Source organism: Microtus pennsylvanicus, chromosome 1 (assembly GCF_037038515.1).
Source record: "Microtus pennsylvanicus isolate mMicPen1 chromosome 1, mMicPen1.hap1, whole genome shotgun sequence".
Classification (NCBI taxonomy): domain Eukaryota; kingdom Metazoa; phylum Chordata; class Mammalia; order Rodentia; family Cricetidae; genus Microtus; species Microtus pennsylvanicus.
Genome location: NC_134579.1, coordinates 57,044,625 through 57,071,775, shown reverse-complemented (window position 1 = coordinate 57,071,775; position 27,151 = coordinate 57,044,625). Strand labels below are relative to the sequence as shown.

Genomic DNA, 27,151 nt, shown 5'->3' with positions numbered 1-27,151 from the left:
CCTTACTTCAAGCTCCTGCAGCCTTGATCCCCCTACTGGATGGATGCAGCTCTTCAACTGTGAGCCAAAATAAAGCCTTTTCCCTTCAATTCCTTTTGTTAAGAGCATTTTATCACCTGGGTGGTAGTACTGCACTTGGGAGACAGAGGCAAGCAGATCTGGTCTACAAAGCAAGTTCCAGGAGGACAGCCAGAACTATTACACAAAGAAACGCTATCTCAAATCAATCAATCAATTAATCAAAGTTCTAAGGAATGATGAAAAGACCTGCACATATTTAGCATTTAGCATAAAAATCCTATAAATGTTTTTCTTAATTTTTATATTTATGTTAAGAAGGATTTTTGTCTACATGTATGCATGAACATCACATACATACCTGGTGCCTGCAGAATCAGAAGAGTAAGATCTCCTTACTCTTATGAATGGTTGTTAGCTAACCGTGTGGGTGATGGGAACCAAACCTGAGTCCTCTACAGGAGCAACAAGTGCTCAAGGGCTGAACCATCTCTCTAGCCCTGCAGTAGTTATTTTTTAACATGCACCGGTTGAATCTGAGGGAATAAAATCTATCAATATGGAAGGCTTGATTGTATCTGGTTGTTTAATAAATGCAGTTTCTTTTTTATATAAATCACATTTTGTGGACTCCATTCTTTTTTGAGACAGGTTCTCATTTATATAATTAAGGCTTTCCTTGAACTCACAATCTTCCTACCTCTGCCTCCCATATTGTACACTATCACTCCTCCTTGCTTGTGACAGGTTTTATTAGTTTTTATTATCAAGAACTTGAATTCCTCAACCTTTCTTGAAATCTTTTATCCTAAGATCTGTGATATTTCTTTGTATTTCAGAGTAAGACATTTAAAAAACTAACTGGGTAGAAAACAAAACAAAAACCAACTAACTGTGTGACAGTATATACCTAGCATGTGCAAGACCCATGATGCCATCCTCAGCACCAATCCACACTAGAAGGAGAGGAAGAGACACTGACATGGAGCCAGTAATTTCTGATATCAACCCAAGGCTCTGGCCAAAAATGTCACTAGGTCTTTTGTTACTGACCTGCAGACTTCTCTGTTTGCAGAGAAAACATTTTAAGATTGGTTAACGGTTTGCATCCTAACTTCATGGGACTTGAGTAAGGAAAGAACTTGAAAGGTTTCAGTTTTTGGTTTGGGATAGATATCTACCCTCAGTGTACACTGTTCTCTCAAGGACGAGAAGGGAAAATCCCTGGCCAAAGAGTGGTAATATAATTGTTCTTACTCTCAAATATCAATTCTTGGGACTTGTTGTTCTATAATAAAAATGTGATTTAATCTCAGCTTTCTCTATTACCAATCTAGTTTAAAATCACTTAATACAATTATTAGTAGAAAGAATTTAGTTGTCTAGGTCTCTTCTTCTGTTACCTTTCCTTTTAATGTCCTTTTTTTTTAATTTTTAGATTGATTAATTTTTATGTGTTTTGTTTTGCCTGCCTACGTGTATGTATGTGCATGAAACATGTGCCTATGCATGGTTGTGAGCCAGCATGAGTTGCTGGGAACCAGTACTAGGGCCTCTGAAAGAACAAATGTGTTTAACTGTTGAGCCATCTCTCTAGGCCCAAGTTTACTGTTTGTAAAAGCAAACTTTCGCTGTCCTTTTCCTAAGGAAGCACAGTTGGAAGAGTATTCAGGTGGGGCAAATAAATAACATGAATCAGAATCTTTTAGCAATATAAGAAAGGGTTGGGAGTGTGGTTGTGCATGCACTTGAAAGCCTGAATTAGGAGAATTGCCTGGGCTTCAGTATAAGACTTCATATTTTATTTTTAAAAATGTAGTAGAATAACAGACTATCAGTAAGATGAATTCCATTTACAAATGTAGGATCATTTTCAGTTAGCTTTCCAGGTACTTACCGGACATTTGTAATCTCTAGCTCTTTCATGTTTCAATGTATGCATTATAAAGGCATATCGTCTTTGAAAAACCATTCCACATTCCCCACATTTATGAGATGTTTCTTCAGTGTTCTCCTTAGCATCCCTCTTGGGCTGTTTCATCTTTTTCCCTCTTTGAACTAATTTTTGGGCCACCTAAGCAGACAGAAAACACAATCTAAGAAAATGCACTTATTATCTCCTGTTTTGAGGCATGCTCTTGCTAGTAGCCCAGGCTGGCCTGGTATTATATAGCCTAGATTGGCCTCAAACTCACAGAAATCCTTTTGCCTCACATGCAACACCATATGCAGCTTCAGTATCATTTTTAAAGTCATGAGTCATGTTATATATTTGTAATACAATACTTCAAGCACACTCCCCTCCCATACCATTTTTACTGTAGGCATTAAGTTAATTACTAGAATTCCCTCAAGCTAAAGTGACACAAAAACCAACCTATTTTGTATCATACCTGTTGAACTGCCGACTTAGAAATGGATTTCCGCTTCTGTAACTTTTTCTCCATGCCCTTGTGTAACCGGATGTAGCCCCCTTCATTAACAGATCTCTGCCTAAGCCTACTTCTGTAAGTATCATCATCTGGGCCTGAGTCTGTCTTTTCTGTGGTCTCAATTAGCGTTTCCTGATCTTTTAAAGGTTGGTCAGGGCTCTGACTATGATCTGAGAAGTCTTTAGCACTGATGTCCTCAGGCAAGATGTCATTTCCTATATCACTGTCCTCTTGAGAAATATTGATTATATTCTCTTTTGAAACTTTAGGATGAACATCAGTAATTGTGCCATCTTCTCTGATGACTGCAGTCTCTGTCTCTGGTTGGTTGGTAGTTGTTGCTAAGCTAGCAGTTTCCATTTCAGTATGGGGATCAGTTATACATTCCATGGGGGACACACTAGCTTCAGCCTCTGGGGAAACCTGAGGCGCAGGCTGCCGGCCTGGCTCCCCATTCTGTTCTGTTTCTGGTAATTCTCCATTTACCAGTAGTACAATCTCACAATGCCCGAGTTCACTCGACAAAGTTGTGGTTGCTTCATTCCTAATCACAGGTGGCGCTGTAGTTCCGTTGTGCGCTGGTAAGTCCTGAGTAGATGCAACTGTCTGTACTTCACCTTTCTTATACACTGTCAGTTGCTTTTCTTCCATTAGTTTATGTACACTTTCACAAATTTCTAAAACTTCTGACATAAAAAGATGGCGAGCTAAGATAGCTACATCAGCCATGCTACAAAAGTCAAAACTAAGTACAGAGGTATAGGCAAATTCCAGCAAAGGAAGGAAGCTTGCTTTACAAAAACCTGTATGAAACACGAAAAAAGCAAGAAAAAGTCAATCACCACAAAATGACTAAGAATAGCACAGATTTGTTACAAAGAAAGAATATAGTGAAAAGCCAACTGTTACCATTATTCTATACTTAGTTACCACTGGATTTTCTCTCATTTCTGGTTGCTGTTAAACAACCCTGACTAATACCGGGCAGTGGTGGCGCACGCCTTTAATCCCAGCACTTGGGAGGCAGAGGCAGGCGGATCTCTGTGAGTTCGAGACCAGCCTGGTCTACAGAGCTAGTTCCAGGACAGGCTCCAAAACTGCAGAGAAACCCTGTCTCGAAACTCGAAAAACCAAAAAAAAAAAAAAAAAAAAAAAAATCAAAACAACCCTGACTAACTCACATCCATGAGCTGAGTCTCTACACCACTGTAAAGAAGAAAATAACATATTTACTACCTCAAGAGCGGTTATAAGGCAGCCATTTTCAAACTGTACTCCTTAGAACCCTGGGGGTTCCTCACTTCCCTTCAAGAAAGTTGCTGGAGAATAGATGGTAAAAAAGGGGAGGGGATAGGAAAATGAATAGACAGGGACCAACCAACCTGTCCTGTTACCTCTCTTCACATGTTAAAGATAGTTATATTTTCTAATCATAGTTGACCATATAAAATTTAACTGTACAAAGTATTCTACATGCACACATTAAAAACAAAGATTTGGAGCCAGTGAGATGACTCACTGGTAAAGGCTCTTGCTAACTTGAGGTCATTCCCTAGAACCCACTCAGTGAAGGATAACCAATTTCCACAAGTTGTCTTCAGCCTTCGACAACTGTGCCTTGCCTGGCACACAAGTGCCCCTACACCTACACCCATACTAAATAGATGTATTTAAAAAACAACCACCTGTGCCGGGCGGTGGTGGCGCACGCCTTTAATCCCAGCACTCGGGAGGCAGAGGCAGGCGGATCTCTGTGAGTTCGAGACCAGCCTGGTCTACAAGAGCTAGTTCCAGGACAGGCTCCAAAACCACAGAGAAACCCTGTCTCGAAAAACCAAAAAAAAAAAAAAAAAAACCCCAAAAAAACAACCACCTAATTTTGAGCCCAGGGATGTAGATGTAGCTCAGTTGCTAGAATTCTTTTTTTTTTAAATCTAGACACAGGTACTTTATTTACAAATATTTAGATAATAGCATTTTGTTACATCGAACGAGGAGTACAGCAGTCTGAATAAATCCTTCTGTCACAAAAACAAGACCCACTGTAACTGAGAGTCAGGGCATTGCACCTACACAATTCGAAGTCGTCTTTAGTTTGATTGCTACCTTGTACCCCGATGGGTGATTTGTTTTGTTTTTGTAAATATATACACACACCAGCAGGCCATGGTCCCTGGGCAAATCCCTTACAGGTCTGCTATTAAGGGATTTTAAATTGTGCATTTTTAACACTAAGGTGAAATAATTTAATGCTATCACCTGTGTTCATGGGATGAGGGGCTATTTTATGTCCTGCTAGTGTAAGTTGTTTAGTAAAAGGAAAAGTGTTTCTAAATGTGTATGCTAACATAAAGTTACTACTTTGCACTGGGTAGTCAGCCACAAATAGAATTCTTGATTAGCAGGAAGAAGTGGGTTTGACCTTCTTAACATTTAAAACCAGGTGTGGTGTATCCCTATCCCTGTAATTCTAGCATTCAAAAATTGGAGCAAAGAAGATCAAGGTTCAAAGTCATACCTTGGGCTACATAAGGTTTAAGGCCAGTCTGGGATACATAAAACCTTATCTTCAATTTAAAGCAAGGGTTACTAAATATTTTCTGCAATGTATCAAGTAATAAATACTGCAGGTCATAAGGTATCTGTCATAACCACTCTGCTTTGACATTATAGCTGAAAAGGAGATTCAATGGGTAGAGATGCCCAACTTTCATTACAAAAATAGAAAGGAGAATAGATACTGGGCTACAGTTTGCTTATCTTAGATTCCAAGAATAAAATAATTATATTATAATCATTAGTTAATACTATGAAGTATTGGATTGTTATTTTTGTAACAGGGCAATAAGTTCAATTTGCTTTTCAGTGCTTTACTCTAGTGGTAATCTTTAATTCATATAATATATATAGCTAAAATGTAAGAAAAAAGCACTATACAGCGATGACTGTAATACTATTTTCACAAACAGATGGTGATGAAGTTGTATAAGAGTACAAGTAAGGGCTGGAGAGATGGCTCAGTGGTTAAGAGCATTGCCTGCTCTTCCAAAGGTCCTGAGTTCAATTCCAGACTTTCTTACCATTTGTAAGCTGTCTCTTCACTGTTTTTTTTTCCTTTGCTTTTCAATGTCAAGAAATTTCATTCATCAATTCTTTCAAAAAGTCCTTGCGGCCGGGCGATGGTGGTGCATGCCTTTAATCCCGGCACTCGGGAGGCAGAGGCAGGCGGATCTCTGTGAGTTCGAGACCAGCCTGGTCTACAGAGCTAGTTCCAGGATAGGCTCCAAAGCCACAGAGAAACCCTGTCTCGAAAAACCAAAAAAAAAAAAAAAAAGTCCTTGCCTATATCTGTATCTTGAAAGTATTTCCCCAGTAGTTTAAGTTTCAAGTCTTACATTAAGATCTTTGACCCACTTTTTAATTATTTTGGTAAAAGATACGTATCTAGTGTAATTCTCCTTGAATAAATCCAGTTTGCCCAACACTATGTTAAAGTAGCGTTTTTACCCAATGTCTATTTGTCAAAGTAAAGTCCTAACTATATGGGTTCATTGCTAGGCCCCTCTACTGTATTCCATTGTCCCAAAAGTCTGGTTTTATGCCAGAACCATGTTTTCTTGTCACTTTGGCTCTGTACTATAACCTAGTATGGGATTTCCAGCTGAGATCCGAAGATATATTTGTCTACACCTGGTTCCTTAATGTATTCAATTTACAATAATACTGTTAGAGGGTCTTTCTTTCTTTTCTTTTCTTTTAATTTTCGAGACAGGGTTTCTCCGTAGCTTTTGGTTCCTGTCCTGGAACTAGCTCTTATAGACCAGGCTGGCCTCGAACTCACAGAGATCCTCCTGCCTCTGCCTCCAGAGTGCTGGGATTAAAGGCATGCACCACCACCGCCCAGCCCATTTTGTTTTGTTTTGAAGGCAGGGTCTTACTATGTAGCTCTGGCTGTCCTGAAACTATGCAGACCAAGCTGACATTGAACCCGTGGAGATCTGCCTGCCTCTGCCCCCCAAGTGCTAGGATTAAAAGCAGGTGTCCTGGCTCTGAGCTTTTTTTATCTGGAAGATACATGTTTCCCTTCGAGAATATGCTTATTAATAAATAGCAAAGGGTATTACAAAAATCTTACCAGAAAGATCCACGACCGCCTCATGACTAGAAACAGCTCCCTTCTCAATAAAAAGATCTCGAAAATATTCACTATTTGCTGACAGAACAGACTTATGAGCTTTGTACTCTTCACCTTCAATTAACAATGTAACATCACAGAATTGGTTGGAAAGCCTCTGTTCATTCAGCTGTTTCAAAACTGCCTGGCAATGTTTTGGAGAAGAACGTTTTACCACTCCTTTGGTGTCAACCTGTCAAAACATGTTTGAGATCAAGAAATGTATTTTATTTAAAAAAAAAAAAAGAAAAAAGAAAAAAAAGAGAAATGTATTATATATACCCTTAACAAAAATCCATTATTTTTTAACAGGCAAACAATTTGTTATCTATAATCTTAAGTAAATTACATTACTATTTTCTGTGTTCTAAAAGACTGGATCTCTCTATGTAGTTTTTGGCTAACTTAGAACTCACTAAGTAGTTTTGCCTAGAACTCAGAGCTCCTCCCGCTTCTGCCTTCCAAGTGCTGGATTAAAGGTGTCCACCACCATACTCAGCCATGCTGTTTTATTTGATCCTAGCCAAAAACTATCCTACTTTTTGATGCCTCTTCTTTCTGGGCAAAAAGGTTATGATGTATGTATGACACTGATTTAGTAGTCTAAATCAAAACATATGAACAAATCAGCAAACACAACCAAAAGCCTAGCCACGAATTAAAGTATGGTGTCACACACCTTTAATTCTGGGATTCAGAAGCAGGAGGATTTCTGTTGAGTTCTGGATCATCCTGTTTTGCACAGAAAGTTTGAGGACTGCCAAAGATACAATAGAGACCCTGTCTCAAAAAGTACAACAAAAACCTAGCAAGGACGACAGAGATGTAACTCAGATAGTAGAGTGTTCCCTAACATGTATGAAGGCCTAGGTTTGATCCCAGCACCTCATAAACCACCATCTGTGGAACGTGACAGTAATACCTAAAGGCAGACAGGATTATCACAACTTCAAGGTCATCCTCACCTACGTAACTATTTCAAGGCCAGCCTTGACTACAAGGAAACCCAACAAGCAGAAGTCCTTGTTAGAGTAATTTGCTATGCAACCCACAGCCAATTCAGAAAAATATTCCATAAACTTGTGCCAGTGCATCATTACAAAAGAGGGGAGGAGTTAAAATCAGGATACTAATTAAGAACCAATAGGATACTATATTAATGGTGAAGAATTATGTTCAATGAAGATTAACAACTAGTATACACTTAGCTCATACAACATAGTAGGCAATCAACATATCTTAAATAAGCTTTACTTTGGAGCAGTGGTTATCAATGTGTGAGTCTCAACCCCCTTGGGGGTCAAAAACCCTTTGAGAGTGGTCACATATCAGATATCCCGCAGATCCGATATTTATATTACAGTTATGAAGTAGCAACAAATGATTGTTTGTTTACTGTTTTAATTGTTGGCAGTCGCCACAATATGAGGACGCATATTAATGGGCTGCAGCATTAGAAGGTTGAGAACTGCTACTGTAGACAAATACAACCCCTTCAGTTTCAGCACTCATAGCCTAGCAATGTTACTGACTTGGAAAAATGAACAACCACAAAACCTTTAAGACTGAAAGTTGGACAGAAAGCACACTTACAAATACAAGTTCATGTTTAGATACTGGTTTCTTTTTTGAAGACTTGGAGGCTGTGGTTGGAGGTGAAGTGAAGTTGCTCAGGTCATCCTCTGATTCATTACTTTCTTCTCCAGATTCAAGGTCCAACCCCAATTCTTCCAACATTTCTGAAGCATCTGATATTGGACGGGAGCGATCAAGCTTCTCCTGACATTTGCTACACTGTTTTATGTAATCTTTAACTTGTTTTAATATACCTTCAGTCCAAAAACAAAAACAAACAACAAAATTAACATCAAATTTAAGTGTTCCTACTTGACAGTTGAAGCATTTTATGCAGACACTAATTTATGTTCAGATGCATATGCAAGCACACTCACACCCATGAAGAATGCAGAGTGAATTCTTCAGAATGTGAGATATATCTCAAAAATGTAAGTATATGAATTGTGGTTTGTTTCCCCATTGAGACAGACTTTTTTTAGTTATTATCAAGTATTCAATTTCACCTAGCACAAGATGATTATATATCCCTGCCCATTTCTTTGTGGATTACAAGGCATCCATGCAATCAAGTAGTTGTATTTTGTATAATGATATTTGTGACAGCTATGGACCAAATATATGACAATGATACTATAATATAGCTCATACCATCTAAGTTCATCAAAGTACATTCTATATTCACAAAACCTCAAAATCACCTAATACAGTCCTCAGTACCTACAATATATCCCTGTTGTTAAATACATGAAGCCAATACTCACCTGTCTTGACCTATACAAATACCTAATATGGCTCAAGCCATAATGAGAAACATTTTTTCCAAATTATTTTAAAAATCCCCAATATACCTCATGCAGAAATAAATATATTGGGCTAGAGAGATAGCTCCGCAGTTAAGTGGACCTGAGTTCAGTTCCCAATGGGTCAGATAGCTTACAGCTGCCTGTAACACCAACTCTAGTGGATCCCTCTTCTGGCATCTGTTGGCACTCACACATGGCACACATGTAAATACGTACACACGCATGAACACACACACACACAAAATCAGGTCTTCTTTTAAAACAAAATTGTTTTTGACTTTAACCCTCTCAGACACTAGCATACAGCTCTGTTGGTCGGTCTTTAAGTCTATGCCTTTGCAAAAATTTTTTTTTTTTTTTGATTTTCGAGACAGGGTTTCTCTGAAGTTTTTGGTGCCTGTCCTGGAACTAGCTCTTGTAGACCAGGCTGGCCTCGAGCTCACAGAGATCCGCCTGCCTCTGCCTCCCGAGTGCTGGGATTAAAGGCATGCGCCACCACCGCCCGGCTGCAAATGTTTTTTGAATAGTTATACTAAACCTTAATCATTTGTGTGTATTTGTGAGTGTGTGTGTGCATTAATCTGTCTAGTACTGCTTTATAACAGAGCATCAACGATTAGGTTATTTGTAACGAGAATTTATTTGGTCAGTTCCTGAAGCTGGGAATCTAAGACTAAGGCCCACATATGAAGGCTGGCCTGCTACTTCATAACAGCAGAAGATGTGTGGTAATAAGCAGCTAGAGAGGCTGACTCCTGTGTCATTCCAAATCTACTCTCCACAATGAACCTACTCTTGTTATGATATTGCTTTAACAAGACTGCATAGATGAGGTTGGAGAGATGTCTCAGAGGCTAAGAGCACTGGTTGTTCTTCCAGAGGTTCTGAGTTCAACTGCCAGCGACCACATGGTGGTTCACAATCATCTATAATGAGATCTGGTGCCCTCTTCTAGAACTCAGGTATATATGCAGGCAGCATTATATACATAATAAACAAATAAATCTTTAAAAGAAGCCAATAGTTATGGAATAGTCAAAGATTCATAATTAAGTGTTTTGTGAGAGACACTGGCAAAGGGGAAGGCGGGGCAAGATATAATCAAAACAAAATAAAAATAAATTAATTTAAAGTGGGGTGTAAAGGAATGGCTCAGTAGTTAAGAGCACTTACTCAATAGTTAAGAGTTCTTGTAGAGGACCCACGATTGGTTCCCAGTACCCGCATGGGAATTGTAACACGACCATCTGTAACAGGATTCATGCCCTCTTCTGACCTCTGTATCAAATATGCATATACATAACATGCAGACAAAATACTCATACACATAAATAAACCTTAGGGAAAAGAAACCTAAAAAGGTATTAGGGACTGAGTTCAAGTAGTACTAGAGAAACTTCATCAAAACTTATCTGAATAAGGATAAGAATGGTAAGAAAACTAAGTCCCTATCTACTTCAAGGCCTGAGAACTATTTTACAACTCAACTCTTAGCTCTAACTCCTCAAAGAGGAGGACAAGGAGATGGAAGTCAGGAGTTGCTCTGCCAAGGGGAAATAGAGAAGCCAGATACAAAATCAGGTGAAATCTACTTAAATTTGCCTATCTAGTGTTTTCTTAAGTTAGTTCACTATAAGTTCTCTCTTTAAAAAATTTTCTTAAGTGCCAGGTAATGGTTGTGCATGCCCTTAATCACAGTACTTATAAAGGTAGAGGCAGGAGGATCTCTGTGAGTTCAAGGCCAGTATGGTCTACAAGAGCTAGTTCCAGGACAACCAAGGGTACACAGAGAAATCCAGTCTAGAAACAAACAAACAAAATAACAACAAATTTTTCCTTTAAGAACCATTGCATACGAATTTAAGTGTTTTGACTAGGTGCACCATGTATGTGCCTTGGTGCCCAAAGAGATCAGAAGAGTCCAGTCCCTTCAAACTGGAGTTACAAATGGTGTGAACCACTGGATAGGTGCTGGGAACTGAACCTGGGTTCTCTGCAAGAGCAACAAATGCTCTTAACCACTGAGCTACGTCTCCAGCCCTAACACACCTTAAAAAAAAAAATTCGCTGGGGGGTGGTGGCACACGTCTTTAATCCCAGAACTCAGGAGGCAGAGGTAGGTGGATTTCTGTGAGTTCGGGGCCAGCCTGGTCTACAAGAGCTAGTTCCAGGACAGGCTCCAAAGCTACAGAAAACCCTGTTTCAAAAAACCAAAACTAACTAACTAACTAAATAAATAAATGAACAAGCAAGCAAACAAATAATAAATAAGTTCAACACTGGCTGATGGTATCATATGCCTCTAATCCCAGCCCTCAGGAGGCAGAGGCAGGTGGAGCTCTATGAGTCCAAGACCAGTCTGGTCTATAGAGGGAGTTCCAGGACAGCCACAACTGCCAGGACTGTTATATAAAGAAACCTTATCCAAAGAGAGAGAGAGAGAGAGAGAGAGAGAGAGAGGGAGGCAGGCAGGCAGGGAGGGAAGAAAAAAGAAACCTTGTCTTGGGAGGGTGGAGAACCCCAAAGTTCAACTATGGCAAAATTTTTACTCCATATAATAGTGTTAATCTTGCAATTGCTCTTAATATTTTATGTGATGAGATAAAATACCAGAAGAATAGAGTGCTCAATTCCTTGTATGTGTAGATTTCTATGTATAAGAGTAATTTTTATCCATTCTTGCCCATTTGAATTAAGACACAATGTCACTCAGTTGTCAGAAGACTTCACAAGGAACTATTACTACTCTCTTCTCATTTAGAGCTTTTCTTACTGTTCATCAAAAACAGAACTAAGCGTGGTGACGCACACTTTTAAAACCCAGCACGCAGGAAGCAGAGAAGGCAGATCTCTGTAAATTTGAAGCCATCCTGATTTACACAGAAAGTTACAGAACAATCAGTTACAGAGACCCTGCCTTAAAATAAAATAAGTAACAGCATAGAAAAATTAACAGTACATTTTATGAAGGCATCTTGTACTCCCTAAGAGCATGTCTTGGGACAAAGGAAGTTAAGATATATAAGCTGGATGCTTTTATGATGTTTCTTCTAAAATAACATTATTCAATAAGAAACATTTCAACTACATGATGTAAAAATGAGGTTGAAATATTTATATCTATATCGTGCTTAGTCTTTTTGATGTTTACATTGTACACCAAGCATTTACCAAGCTCTACCTGCCAAGAAATCTTCCTTTCCATTTAGGGGAACTGGTTTTAATGCTCTTCAATACAAGGTTATTTGCCAAAAAGGTCCTCTGGGTCATAGTTCTTTGACTGTCAAGTTACTAATAAAAGATTGTTCTTGGGCTGCAGAGATGGCTCAGCAGTTAAGAGCACTGGCTGCTCTTCAGGAGGTCCTGAGTTCAATTCCCAGCACTCACAAGGTGGCTCACAACCATCTATGATGCCCTCTTCTGTCAGTAAGGCATGCATGCAAAGAGAACACTCATAAGTAGAAATAAATAAATCTTCAGAAAATGTGTTGTTCATAGAGTATAGAAACAGAAAAATCAATTTTACATTGAGCACCTTACTTAACCTAAAAATAAAAACCAAAAACAAATGAACAAAAACCAAACTGGGTCTGAAGAAATGAAATGATTCAGACACCCTCAAGGTGCCTCATAACTCCCTATAAATGGTACACAGATATACATGATGATAAAACATCCATATATCTGAAATAAATAATATATATTTATATGTATTTTTAATAAAAAACTTTTGAGTATCAATATGATGTCACAAATAAGAAATTCTGTACCTGACTCCATGTGATGGGCCAGTCATATGTACACTAAAATTATTGTTTAAAACTACCTCAAAGTGGATGGAGATATGGCTCAGGTTAAGAGCATTAACTGTTCTTTCAGATGTTCTGAGTTCAATTCCCAGAAACCACACGGTGGCTCACAACCATCTATAATAAGATTTGATGTCCTCTTCTGGCGTGCAAGTAAAACTTGTGGACAGAGCACTATATACATAATAAGTAACTCAATCTTTGCCAAAAAATAAACCAAAAAACCCCTAAAAGCAGCATATATAAACATAACACACATTATAAAACATACATGACCTTTTAGACTGCATCCTTAAAGTATCTCATTATGCGAACACATAACATATCCTAACTTGAAAAACATCTGAATTAGAAAATGTATAGTCCAGCCTGGCAAAGAGACTCTGTTTTCTCAAACAATCAAACAAAACTATGAGCATTTAAGCCGAACATGGAATGGGTACTCATATAACAAAACAGCCTGTGAACAGTTTCTTGCTCTAGAAAAAGGGCTTTTGTTTGTTTTTAGACAGGGTCTCATTACATAGCTCTGGCTATCCTAGAACTTACTTTGTAGACCAGGCTGGCCTGTAACTCACAGAGATCCACCTGCCTTTGTCTCCCAAGTGCTGGGATTAAAGGTGTGTACCACCATGCCTGGTCAGGGTTTCTGAACTCTAGTAATATAAATGTTTCAATTTATGATGGGATTATAATCAAAATAATCTCTTTTGAGTTGAAAAATCCTTAAGTGTAATACATGTTTAATTCACCTAATCTATCAAACATCATAGTTTTGTAGTGCATTATAAAGCATTAGATGTTTACCAGTTTTCACCTGCCAAGAATTTTGATTCATTCTGGAAGCATAGAAATCTTATATTAGCATATTCCAGCCCTAGGCGGGGAAATCAGAATCATACAGCAGAGGAAAGCAGTACATGAAATTAGTAAAGTAGGACACTGATAAGTCTTTCTCTGTATTTAGACAGAGTCTCACTGGATAGCTCTAGCAAGCCTCAAACTCACTATATAGAACAGGCTGCCTCTGCCTCTCAAGTGGTGGGATCCATTACCTTTAGAATTGTCTTTAATATGTTATAAGATACTATACCTTTATATTCAATAAATATCTGCCCAAGCCAATCTGAACAAAATGCAGCTATGACTCTAGTTTACTCTTCAGAATTTCATCTCCTTCAAAATTTAATCCAGATTCCTTGGGGCATGGAGTTGAGATAAGTTCTCCCTATACAGTCCTGGCACTAAGTGTGTAGATCAGGCTAGCCTCAATGTTGCAGTGAACCTCTTCTGCTTCTTTAACAATGGGATTGGATTGCTGAATTAAGGCCTGGCTTAATTCAGATAGTTTTTCATTTCATTTATTTGTTTATTTGTTTGTTTTTAGAGACAAGGTTTCTCTGTGTAAACCTGTCTGTCCTAGAATTCACTCTGTAGACCAGGATGGCCTCAAACTCAGAGATCTGCCTGCTTTTGCTTCCCAAGTGCTAGGATTAAAGGCAGACACCACCACATCTTACTTAATTCGGGTATTTTTTAAAATATAAAACAAAGGCCGCTGAGATGAATAGCCTGTTGTTCTTGCAGAGGACCAAAGTTTGATTCCCAGAACCCACGTGGTAGCTCACAACCATCCTTAACTCCAGTTCCAGGATCCAATACCTTTTGGCCTCTGTGGGCATCAGTGAGTACACATACAAGCAAAACACCCATACACATAAAATAAATAATCTAAAAAAAAAAAGTAAATAAAAACTGAGAGTAACTCTGGACTGTATCCACAAAGGAATTCTCTAAGGAAGAGAAAGACTACCAAGAGTTTTTAAAATAGGCTTGAGCCGGGCGGTGGTGTCGCACGCCTTTAATCCCAGCACTCGGGAGGCAGAGGCAGGCAGATCTCTGTGAGTTCGAGGCCAGCCTGGTCTACAAAAGCTAGTTCCAGGACAGGCTCCCAAACCACAGAGAAACCCTGTCTCGAAAAACCAAAAAAAAAAAAAAAAATAGGCTTGATTTGGACAAAGTTAATAAACCTAACAAAAATTAGAATTTAGAACAAATGAGATAATGCAATAAATAAAGGCCCTTGCTGCTCAATCTGACTGCTGCAGTACGAAAACCATGAGCTCCCTATGGCCTGCATGTATACACACACTAATAATAATAATAGTAATAATAATAATAACTGTATTAATTTGACTGGGCAGTGGTGATGCATACCTTTAATCCCAGCACTTGGGCAACAGAATCAGGATTCGTGTGAGTTCAAGGCCAGCCTGTTCTACAAAGAGTTCCAGAACAGCCAGAAGTTAGAGAAATCTTGTCTTGAAAAACAAAACAAACAAAAAACTTAAGAGGGACTGGAGAGATGGCTCAGTACTTAAGAGTACTTATGCTCTCTTAAAAGGACCAGGGCTCAATTCACAGGACCCATGATAAGGTGGCTCACAACCATCTATAACTCCAACTACTGGGAATTCAACAGGCATGCATGTAGTGTGCACACATGCATGCAGGCAAAAGATACACATAATTAAATCTAAAAAAGCTTAAAAATAGATAAACACTATAAGCAAAACTGCTTTACTCATAGGTGAAGTCACTATAATTTATACAATTTCTCCAAAGCTAAGAATGGAATAATTCTTCCTAATAAAATCTCTATTATTAATCCTAACAGAGCAGCCAATATATAGAAACTATAAATATATTATTTATACTTCTGGGAAAGATTTATTAAAAAGTCAAGTATGAGTCAGGCAATGGGGGTGAACACCTTTAATCCCAGCACTCGGGAGGCAGAGGCAGGGGTATCTCTGTGAGTTCGAGGCCAGCCTGGTCTACAAGAGAGGGAGTTCCAGGACAGGTCCAAAGCTACAGAGAAACCTGTCTCGAAAAAAAAAAAAAAACATTACTTGCTGTTCTTACAGAAGACCCCAGTTCAGTTCTAAGTACCCACGCTCACAATGTTCTTTAACTCCAATTCTATGGACTCCAAAGCCCTCCCCTGACCTCCATGGGCAGCAGGTACATACATTGTGCACATAAACATATACAGGGAAAATATTCCCATACATTAAACTAAAAATATGCTTTTCTGCTTTCATGTGCTTTCCAGATCAAAACTTTAGCTCGCTGGCTCGCTCTCTCTCTCTCTCTCTCTCTCTCTCTCTCTCTCTCTCTCTCTCTCTCTCTCTCTCTCTCTCTCTCTCTCTCTCTCTGGTTTTTCGAGACAGGGTTTCTCTGTGTAACAGTTCTAGCTGTCCTGGAATTAGCTCTTGCCTCGAACTCACAGATATCTGCCTGCCTCTGCTACCCGAGTGCTGGGATTAAAGGTGTGCACCACCACCGCCCGGCTATGGCTATTATTTTCTAGCCCCCAAAACAATCACTTACATCAGGTCCTGGTGGCACAAGTTCGTAATCCCACCTAGTGGGGCATTTGAGGCCAGCCTAAGTAATTTATAAGTAACCTAAGCCTAAATAGTTATGTCAATAAATCACGGTGGCCTTATCTTTTCTCAACGTGTGCGTAGTCTCACAGTTCCAGGGGCCGTTTTGACAAAAATCAAAAGATTATTAAAACAGGCGGGTGTGGTGGCCCACGCCTTTAATCCCAGCACTCAGAAGGCAGAGTGCAGGTGGACCTGAGTTCAAGGCTAGACAGAGTGAGTTCCAGGAGTTCCAGACAGCCAAGGCTGTTACACAGAGAAACCACGTCTCGGAAAAACCACACACAAAACAGGATCTGACATCACCGTAATTGGTAAGTCAGGGCTGTAATCTCAACACTTAATAGGCTGAGGCAGGAAGATTGCCATACTCAAAACAAGGGATGAAAACATGCCCAAAGCGGTATAAATGCTTCCTAATAAAATCTCCTATGATGGTGTGCCCATCTTGCCCCTTGCCCCAAGAAAAAGTATCTGTCAGTCTTTAAGACCACCTAAGGCTCTAAAAAAGGGCCTCCAAACGCCTGCTCACAATTACTCCTAACTGCGTTCTTTCTTTTTTTTTTTTTCACGTTGCAGCTGCAGAATCAGAGAATTGCCGGCAGGGGAACCAGAGATTCCAGAACCCACTGGCCCAATCCGAGCGAGCTCGCTGACGACAGCAGCCCAGGGTCCAGGCGAGCCCCCGAGGGCAGAGAGGAGGGGTCTGAGCCTCGGGCCCGGCCCGCCCCCCTTCCCTAGGGGCCCGAGGAGGCGGGCCCAGGGAGGCCGCGCCCCAGCCTCCGCGGCTGGCCCTGCCCCGGGGGAAGCCCCCTGAAGCCCCACCCCGGGCGAGGGTCCGCCCCCCGCCTGCCGGGCCTCCTTCCTGTGGGGAAGTGCGGCTGCTTTGGCGTCCCCCGCCCGTTCGTGCGGCTCGCTTCCGCGGCCGCGGCTCAGCCGAATGCCCGCCGGCGGACCGGCCAGGGGCCAGGCGCCCGAGCCCCGAGGCTCGCGACGGGCGCACGCAGGCCTCGTGGGCGGGCCGTGGCCCGCAAGCCCGTCGCCCCGCCGCCCCGGCCGGCGCTCACCTCGCCACCAGTACGTCTTCGACAGGTCGTGCCAGGTCTGATGCCGGGTGTGGTGAGTGCCCCCGGGGCCCAGGTGGGCCGCCTCTATGAGGCCCTGGCGCCGCTCCGGCTGCAGCACGACCTCCAGCTCCGCAAAGGTCTTGCGGTGCCGCTGCCTCCGTTGGTAGTACAGGGTCCCGCCGCGCACCACGTAGCAGGCGGCGGCCTTGCGGATTTTCCGCTTGACATTGCCCTCGGTGCCCGGCGCGTACGGCTCCCGTTCGTTCGTCAGATAGCGCAGGATGGCCCGATAGCTTTCCTCGCTTGACATCGCCTATGGCAGCGCCCTGAGGGCGCCTGTCAGCGGCCGGGAAAGGCAGACAGCTCTCCGGCTCCGTCCAGATGCAACGGCAGTAGCGACAGCGCAAGGAGCAACGCCCACGCCTGTGGTGGGCGCTCCCCGAGGGCGCCCGCGGCTCCAAGGGAGAACCGACGACTCGGTAACCAGGGGGAACTGCACTTCTGCAGCGCGCGGGATCCGCTGGCCACTGACAAAATGGCTGCTGCACCACCGGAAGTGACGCGCGCGGAGGGCGTGGCCTGGGGCCCGATTGGCTCGCTCTCGGTTTCTGGCTCTGAGGGAGCCGGAGGAGTGACGTCAATACTGCGGGAGGACATTTTGGAAAAGGGTACGCTCCTTCTGACAGATGCGAGGGTCTTCGGCAGACATCTTAAGTCCTGGCAGGTTCACCCCCCCCCTTTTCCCACGCTCTCTAAAAAACCACGTGTTTGAGCTGTTTGTTGGTGTTGGTGTTTGTTGCCCTAACAGAGACCCTCCCCCACCCACAGAGTAAAGGAGACCGTTTTCCTGTCTACTTTGACACTCGATATACCGGATTCCGCCAATTTTGAAATTAGATATCCCTTGCCACTGTCTGGATTCTGGGCAAAAATAGTAGCAGTATTATCAAGCGTCAGGTGTCTCAATGTTATGAATTATCCTCTTAGAACTACCTTTAAACTATCTCCAAGGAATAAGATTTTTCTAGAATCCTCATCGTGGTGACGACTGTGCAGGCCCAGATTATTTATATGGCTCTGCGGTTAAGAGCACTCGCAGTTCATGCTGTAACTGAAGTCCCAGAGGATCTGACACCTTCACACCATGCACATACAATTAAATAAACTAAAATTAACACGGACAGGCAATTTGGATTACCTAAATTCCTTGTCGCAGTATGCTGTTCTCTTGCTGGGACACTTGGTGCACTTCCCTAAACCGTTAAGTTCCAGGCTTCCCCAACCCATGGGCTTTGGCTGAAAATACCAGTAATTTTTTTCGAACTGAAGCATAGAAATCTTGGAGGGTTTTAGGCTGCTGTCGGTGAGGAGCAAGCAGATGGCTGTGCCCTCAGAGGAAGGGATTAGGGTTTCTCTTACCATAATGGAAATGAAAAGCATCCTTCCTTAGCCCATAAGGGTTATGCAGATATCCAAACCCATGTAAGGATTTTGATCTGTACTGAATGTGACCTCATGATTCTAATACTACAGGTAAAAATATTAGCAAGACTTAATAAAACCTTGAGAATACAGGGAAAATGAGGTAGTAAGTCCAACTAAGAACCCAATTAATTTACTTTTTGAAGTCATTAGTAAATATCTGGAGGTAACAGGATGTTATTAGTACTTTTTTTGGTGATCCAGTTTTCTTCTAAGTCAGGCTTTATTTAACCTTGTGCTTATTTCCTGTGCCATAAATCAACTGTCTTCAGAGATTGTCCTGTTCAATTATGTCCTTACAAGAATCTGCATTCCACATAAGACTTTTTTACACCAATTAATGGATTTTTAGGGGAAAGCTTTTTTTTTTTTTTTTTGTTTTTCGAGACAGGGTTTCTTTATGGTTTTGTAGCCTGTCCTGGAACTAGCTCTTGTAGACCAGGCTGGTCTCGAACTCAGAAATCCGCCTGCCTCTGTCTCCCGAGTGCTGGAAAGGCGTGTGCCACCACCGCCCGGCTAGGGGCTAGGGGAAAGATCGTTATACTAGGCTGGTCCCCAACCGTTAACAATCCTACCTCAGACTCTTGAATGCTGAAACTAAAGACTGCATCTGCTTCGCTTTTGTACACACCTACGTTAGCAGGCTGACAAATTTGGGGGCTGAGTTAGAAAGGTGTCAGTTGACAGGGTCTCAAGTACTCAGGCTTTACTCATTCATGGCATAGCCAAGGTGACCTTGAACTTCTGAGAAAATTTAAAATTTGATACAGCTTTATTACTTTTAGTTCAAGAAGTAAGTACAGTATTCCATACTTAAGCAATATTGAGCTGGGTGCTGATGGCACATGCCTTCAATGCTAACACTTAGGAGGCAGAGGTAGGCGTATCTACGCAATTGAGGCCAGCCTGGTCCAGAGTTCCAAGGTTGCCAGAAATACAAAGAAAGTTTCCAAAACCAAAAATTCAAAAGCTAAACATGGCATTGAACTGTAATTCAAATATTCCAGTAAAAAAATTACTGAGCTGGAAGCCAGAGTAGGCAGTATGACTCTGAACCGTTCTCAAAAGAACACGGGTGTGGTGGCACCTGACTTTAAATCCTAACACCCAGGAGGCAGTAGAGGTGAACTGGGAACCGAGAACGGCCAGAGCCAGACATCTCAACAACAGCTGGACGTATTGGTGCCCTGATATATATAACCCCGACAGTAAGACATTCTGGACCTTCCAGCAGTAGTTTTCACTGCTCATCATAGGAACAGATTAATCTTAAATTCCTTAGAGCCAAGGACAGCTGAAGCACTAGTCAATTGAAGGCAAACCCAATATAATTCTTTAACTAAAAAAGGTAGTGAATTTAACCAATCTAGATTAACAAAATACTGCCAACAACTGAAGGCTCTATAATGTAATATGTCTGTAATACGTAAAGTAATATGCCTTTAATGCTTCCCCATATGCAATTGACTGGGTTTGATCCCTAGCACTGCAAGGAAACCCTACATTCGGGTGGGGGGAGGGTTATGAGTTAGGAAGTTTCATGGAGGCAGGTGATGGTGGTGCATGCCTTTAATCCTAGGAATTGGGAGGCAAAGGCAGGTGGATCTTTTGAGTTAGAGGTCAGCCTGTCTACAAGCAGGTTCCAGGACAGAGAAACCCTGTCTCGAAATAACAAGACAAAATACGCAAAGTAAGAGGTTTCATGTCTCCCACATGCTGGGATCATAGCTGTGCTCCACACACAGCTCATACCCATATCATTTTTTTGCCATCTCTTCAACTAATGTTTTATTATGCATTATTGCTAAGATAAAAATTTTTTTTAAGTTTTCCAGACATCTCATTATGTAGTTCTGGCTGTCCTGGAACTCAGAGATCCACTTGTCCCTGCCTCCTGAGTTTAAAAGTGTGCAAAAAAGAGAGCATGGCCAGGAGATTGAACGTTAGGAACTCAGGCAACCTAAACATACAGTCTGTGGCTAAGCCACCCTCCCCCCCATACAACATGTTTTATGAAAGGGAAAAGAAAATCCAACACCACCTAGAGTTTGAAATGGACTTTATTCAGAAGTCTGATCTACCAAGTTAGCGTTTTCCACCAACTCGGGGAGCAGAGACCTTCACAGGCTTCACAATCTTTTGTTTAGGTGCTGCTTTTGTGGGGGCCTGTAAAAAGACAACAGGGCATTATTCCATGGAATCTTTTCACTTTGTCCTCATGGTAGAGATTCTTTACATACCCTCACTGTCTTAGTAATTTAACTGCATCATTACCAACTTCACAGTAACCCATATTTAAAGTTCCTTTCCACCATGTAATAATATTACAGGTTGGGCAGTAAGATGATACAATGTAGTATGGGGCCCTGAATTGTAACAAAGTTTGGGTTATTTTTGAAGGATCTTCAGGCTGGCTTTGAACTGTTCCTGTCTCCACTCTTCACAAGTGCTGGGACTTGAGTCTCATACTACTTACTACAGTCACTTAAGTATGATGCATTTAATTTCTCTTGGGTGGGACACACCACAGCACAACACATGTAGAGCTCACAAACGTGTGGGGAAATTAGCTCTCCTACTTTACCCACTGAGTCATCTTGTTGACCCAGAATGATCATTTTTTAAGCATTTTTATTACGCTTGAGGGCTCAGGGTCTTGCATGACACATATGCAAGTCAGTACAACTCAGTGTTGGTTCTTTCCTTTCACCTTGTGTACCCAGGGCTAAATTAGGGTTGGCAGCAAGTGCGTTTACTGGCAGAGCCATCTTGCCCACTCAAGAATAAAAAACTGGCCGGGCGGTGGTGGCACACGCCTTTAATCCCAGCACTCGGGAGGCAGAGGCAGGCAGAGGCAGGCAGATCTCTGTGAGTTTGAGACCAGCCTGGTTCCAGGACAGGCTCCAAAACCACAGAGAAACCCTGTCTCGAAAAACCAAAAAATAAATAAATAAATAAACAAATGTTTTTTAACTTAATGGCTTTACATTTTTTTAACCACTAGAAAAAGCTGGGTAAACTCACTGTACTGTTGTACAGTTATTCAAAGTGTAAAATTACTTCAAAACACAAAAGTCAAGAGAGTACAAGGGACCATACCCACAATCCATCTAGGCAGCAGGACTATCCATTCTTAAATTAAGACAAGTCTTGTTCAGGCCAGCCTCAGTTATAGCAACACATCTCAAAAAACAGAAACCCACCAAAAACCAAACAAAAATCATCTTATTTTCCCTTTTTTAAGGCACCTAAAATTAAGACTCACTAGAAACCTGAGATATAACCACTGACTTGGAAATTAGCTACAACCATTTCCAATAGAAACTTGCACCTGTCATTTACTAACCCTTGTATTAAAGATGAAGTTTCTTTCCTATTGTAAGAAACCCAAGAAGAGCCCAGTTACCTTGGCAGCAGCCATTGCGGTCTTCTTGGATGCCTGCTTAGCCTTTTTTGCTTCCTTGGCAGCCCTGTAGTGAGTGTCATAAGCAACATTAAGCCAAAGACTTTACTCTTTAAGAACACAACTTAAAGCTCCTGGTAAGGAGCCAGAGTTTTGGACAAGTAGAATTATCATATATTCCTTCTCCATTATCTATGAATGAAACCCATTATCCAGAGCCAGCTCAATTGTACAACCTTTGAGGCCAAGACAGGAAGATCTTAAACCCAAGGCTAGTGGGGCTTCACTAGAGAGCTTGGCAAAGAGCCCAACAAAAAGCAGATCCCAAGAGTTGTCAATAAATTCCATTACCCAAGTCTGCTTAACATAAGAAATTGTGCGTACTGAGGTTTAACAAATCATAGAGTATAGGCCTGCATTATGCTTCTGAAACTGACAGTCCCATGAAACTAGGTTCCCACAGTAGAAAAACCATCTGGTCACCCAATAGCTGCAGTGTCAGAGTGGAGCATTCCTCACCTGATGGCCTGCTCTCGCTGGGCTTTCCTAACTTCTGGTTTCTGATTCCTCTTGGCCATTATATCAGCAAGGGATGCACCAGTGATGGCCCGCTGGAATTTGACTGCGCGGCGGGTTCTTTTCTTTTGAATTTCTTCCTACAAAGCAAAGACTGGTTGATGAACCTTATTCAATAACTTTTGGAAATGTAAATTAAAGTCAAAGAACTTTTCTTTCTCTGTGTGTGTATTATATGTGTGTTTGAGACAGATTGCTGTGTAGTCCTGCTATACCCTGGTGCTATGATTAGGTATGTACCACTATGCCTGGCCTCTTGGTCAAAGAGCTCTTAAATTTTATACTCAAATTAATTCATGCCAATTACACGAAATAAACATTGCTTTCCAGGTTATAAATTGTTTTAACCTTGTATCACAAATCATGTTCTCTTTTGCTACTGAAAAAGGACAAAAAAATATTCAATTTTCAGGAAGAATGGTTCTCTTCAGGAGTCAGATGGCACTTTTAAAATGATTGTAGGGGCTACAGAGATGGCTCATCAAGTAAGAACACTGGTTGCTCTGGCAGCAGACCCAGGTTCAGTTTCCAGCACTATATGGTGGCTCACAACCACCTAATTCCAGTGCCAGGGCCCTGACATTACCTCTTCTGCACACACATGGTGCATGTACATGCATGCAAACAAACATTCACATATATAAAAATAAGTCTATAAAGGCTATTATAAAAATGATTTTAAAGCCAGGCAGTGCTAGCGTATGCCTTTAATCCCAGCACTTGGGTGGCAGAGGCAGGCGGATCTCTATGAGTTAGAGGCCAGCCTGGTCTAGAAGAGCTAGGTCTAGGACAGGCTCCAAAACCACAGAGAAACCCTGTCTCGAAAAACCAAAAAAAAAAAAAAAAGTCAAGTCTACCTATAAAAAGGGCTTAGGAAGTGAATACTAAAAAACCACCAAGCTTTAGTTATCCAGGACCCCAACGTCTGCTGTAGATTCTAAACTAGAAATCTGTATCATATATCATAGATATTATGAAAAAAACGTTCTCATTGTATAGCCCAGCAGTGGTGGCACAGGCTTTTAATCTCTCGAGTTTGAGGCCAGCCTGGACTATAGTGAGTTCCAGGACAGTCAGAGCTTCACAGGGAAACCCTGTCTTAAAAAACCAACAAAATAAAAAATTTTTTTTCAAAGATTTAATCTCCAGTAAGAAAAGTCAAAATTTGTTTCATTTCTTATCCAAAATCCTTAAAACAATTCTCCGTTCCATTACCCTTTCCTTACATTTCATTCTTTGTCTGCCTATTCTAGGCACCTCATTAAAGTGAAACCATGGAATTATCCTTTTTCCTAGCCCAGCTCTATGTTTAATCTAGCCCACCTAAGACCATCAGAAAACAGATACCTATAATTCATAAAAGTAGCAAAAAACTTGGTATTAAAGTAAGGTTGAGAACTTAGCCTCTTTCCTCAGACTGTTTCTTCAAAGCCGGCTGTTCCCCACTCTTTAAAAGGCTAAATATCCCACTGCATATATATATCTATGGCTGAATATTCCTAACCAAAAAACTTGCCCCCTCCAATAGGGGGGCTGTTGAGCAACCACCACAAATTTCCCACAAATGGGAAATTTCACTGCTAAGTTCATTTGAGGGTTTGCCAACAAATTACAGGTCTAGGAATACTTTTTTTTTTAAAGAAAGCTAAAAGAAAAGGGAGGAAGGAATGAAGCAAGAACACATTCAGGCTAGAAGAGGACTAGAACTATTTCCATCACCCAGCTATCTTTTAAGAACCCCAAAAGAAGCAGTGGCGGCACTCCCCTTTAATCACAGCACTTAGGAGGCGAAACACAAGTTTCAGGACAGCCAGAGCAAGACAGAAACCCTGTCTCGAAAAAACAAGGAACCCCCACAATAGCAAACTTTCTAGCTTCAAGCATTCAACCTATAGCACCCACATCTTTTTTGAAGATAAGGGAGATAGTTTGCAGCCTTGACTGGCCTCAAAGTCAATTCTCCTGCCTCAGCCTTCCAAGAGCTCAACACCAAATTTTGAGTACTTGCTTTTGATACTTAGAATGTAACTGCCAGTGGCTAGAATTTTTTAAATTTAACATTTTGTCAGCCTGGTCTACAGAGTTCCAGAAAAAAAAAAGTCTCAAAAACCAAAACAAAATCAACATTTTGAGTTAAAGCAAAGGTTTGTCAAGGCAGTTGTCATTCCACTTTAGCAGGATACTAAGATTCACATTTCTCTACACCCTCACCAACACCTAGAAGATGCCCATTGCGCGACATCCAAACAGATCTAGTAAATGGAATTAGAAATGAATCCTTCCACCAACTGTGCATTCTGCTTTGGGAAACAAGGTTTGCTTAGGTTGCCCTTGAAACTCTTGCTTCCACCCCGAAACACTGGGATTCCAAGAACAGTTCACCGTCCCGAAGGAATGTATGTTACACCCAGTGCTATTTATTTACTATAGCATAGCTAGTAACTAGCCAAGCCTGACTACCTAAACTGTTGAACTACCCACCACACCTCCACCCACTGCCAACACCATACATATCCCAAGGGCCTCTACAACGAAACTTGCAGAGGGTCCCCAAGACTATGGTATACAAGGTGACATCTAGTTCTGTAATTTCTGTCACTTGTTTGATGCTTTCAAGTTTTAAGTGTTATTTAATCAAGATTTAACATGGCAAGATCTGACAGCGCAATTTTAAGAGGCTAGCAAGCTGTAAGCCACTTACCGACTGTCCTTTTTTGTGTTTCCTTCTGTACAGGACAGTCCAGTTTATCTGCCGGGGATTCCTTTTGGACAGGAATGCGGACTCGCATTTTGCATTAAGAAACTGGAAAACCTGAGGTTAACAAATCCATAAATTAGTCACACCTTTTATACAAAGTATAAGACGCTGAAATTGAAAAATCCTCACGATTTTTAGTCTAGTTTTTTTCACCTTGGCTGGGACACAAGTGACAGGTAACGGTGGCATCAAGGTCTTCACGTTTCATCTTTTCTCAAGAGCTGGGGAAGCTACACTCGTCGCCAAGGGTCGGATGGCGTTAAATTTGAGAAAATCTGGCTTTTAATCCTTTCAGACTCAAAGACGCGCAGCCCAGCTTCGAGTCCTGGCCATTTCCCTTTCTATGGCTATTAGTTACACAGACCGCGCGTTTCCCCTCCCTGATTCACACCCCATCTGTATTCACCCAGGTTTCCCACCCGACACGTGGCCGGCGGGGTGCTCCCCAGGCCAGCCGACCGGCCTTACACTCCCTCGGCCCAGCCGGCTTTTTACCTTCCCGTCGGTCCTGGCGTAGCGCCGCCCGTGTCCGGGGTAGATCTTGTACCCGCTGAAACTGCACAGCTCGACCCTGGAAGGAAAACCCAAATCCCGTTAGGGTGTGCACCGCAAAGAAAAGCCATCCCCTGGCCCTCTGCCGGAGGATGGAGGCGGATTGAGAGAAACAGGGATCGCTTACTTCATGATGGGAGCTGCCGCCCGGCCGGAGGAAAGATGGCGAAGAGAAAGAAAGAATTATGGGAAAACCCCTTATAGGGCAGGGGAAGAGACTCTCCTCCCTAAATTCCCTTCCGGGCGCCCTGCGATGATGTCACTTCCGGGAGCCGGGTCTGGGTTTCCTAGCAACAGCTTTCTACCGAAATTACTGACAGTTACTGACCTCCAAAGGTTCTGTTGGGCCCGAGGAGGTGGCCGTCAAAAAGAAAGGCTTGGCCTTGGTTCCGTGCCGTTCCATTTCCCGCAGGCAAGTGTTCTAGGATCTAGAGCCAGCCTTTTGCAGGGAGCTTGGACAAAAGACAGCGTGTTACACGTGTCTTTTCACTTGTCGTGAAGACCGCAGACGAGTATCTCTCAGGTAAAACCTGAAGGTCACACTATGCCTTTGCCTTTGAAATAAAATTAAATCGTAGTAGCTGAAAATATGGTCCAGAGATAGCGCGAGTGGCACCGAAACCTTGAGTTAAATCTCGATCTGGAGAGATGGCTGACTCAGACGTGAAGAGCATTGGTAGCTCTTCCGGAGGCCCTGAGTTCAATTCCTAGGGATCTATGCCCTCTTCTGGTATGCAGGTGTACATGCAGATAGAGCACTTGTATATAAAATTAAAAAAAAAAAAAAAGTCCCTTTAAAAAAAAAATCTCCAACTTCAGGGAAAAAAAAAAAAAGTAGTAGTTTTAGCCTGACGTGGTGGCGCAAGGTTTTTAATTCCGGCTGTTTGGGAGGCCCCCTCGCAGGTTAGACTGCATAGCAAGACAGGGCCCAGACTACATCTACTACTACTACTATTGTGTCAAAAACTAAAACTAGCCGGGCAGTGGTAGCGCATGCCTTTAATTCAAGTACTCAGAAGAATTAAAGAGTTAAAGATTAAGAAACAAGTG

General features: G+C 41.7%; 2 protein-coding genes across 3 annotated transcripts in view; both read right to left on the bottom strand.

The window, feature by feature from the left end:
- The window catches only part of Zbtb11 (zinc finger and BTB domain containing 11), a 30,857-nt gene extending 12,995 nt beyond the window's left edge, over positions 1 to 17,862 (bottom strand). For both annotated transcript variants that reach the window (XM_075964463.1, XM_075964473.1), the window contains exons 1-5: positions 17,331 to 17,862; positions 8,218 to 8,453; positions 6,586 to 6,817; positions 2,412 to 3,253; positions 1,916 to 2,092 (exon numbers count right to left, since the gene is read on the bottom strand). In XM_075964463.1, the coding sequence (XP_075820578.1) occupies positions 1,916 to 2,092; positions 2,412 to 3,253; positions 6,586 to 6,817; positions 8,218 to 8,453; positions 17,331 to 17,640 (1,797 nt within the window). In that variant the 5' untranslated portion in view covers positions 17,641 to 17,862. The remainder of the gene's footprint in view (positions 1 to 1,915; positions 2,093 to 2,411; positions 3,254 to 6,585; positions 6,818 to 8,217; positions 8,454 to 17,330) is intronic.
- Positions 17,863 to 20,854: 2,992 nt separating this feature from the next.
- Positions 20,855 to 26,364, bottom strand: Rpl24 (ribosomal protein L24). Its single transcript, XM_075964487.1, has 6 exons — positions 26,229 to 26,364; positions 26,045 to 26,120; positions 25,493 to 25,603; positions 22,735 to 22,871; positions 22,219 to 22,282; positions 20,855 to 20,978 (listed from the first exon to the last, which is right to left on the bottom strand). The coding sequence occupies exons 1-6, from the start codon at positions 26,231 to 26,233 to the stop codon at positions 20,898 to 20,900; spliced, it is 474 nt and encodes a 157-aa protein (XP_075820602.1). The 5' UTR covers positions 26,234 to 26,364; the 3' UTR covers positions 20,855 to 20,897.
- Positions 26,365 to 27,151: the final 787 nt, after the last annotated feature.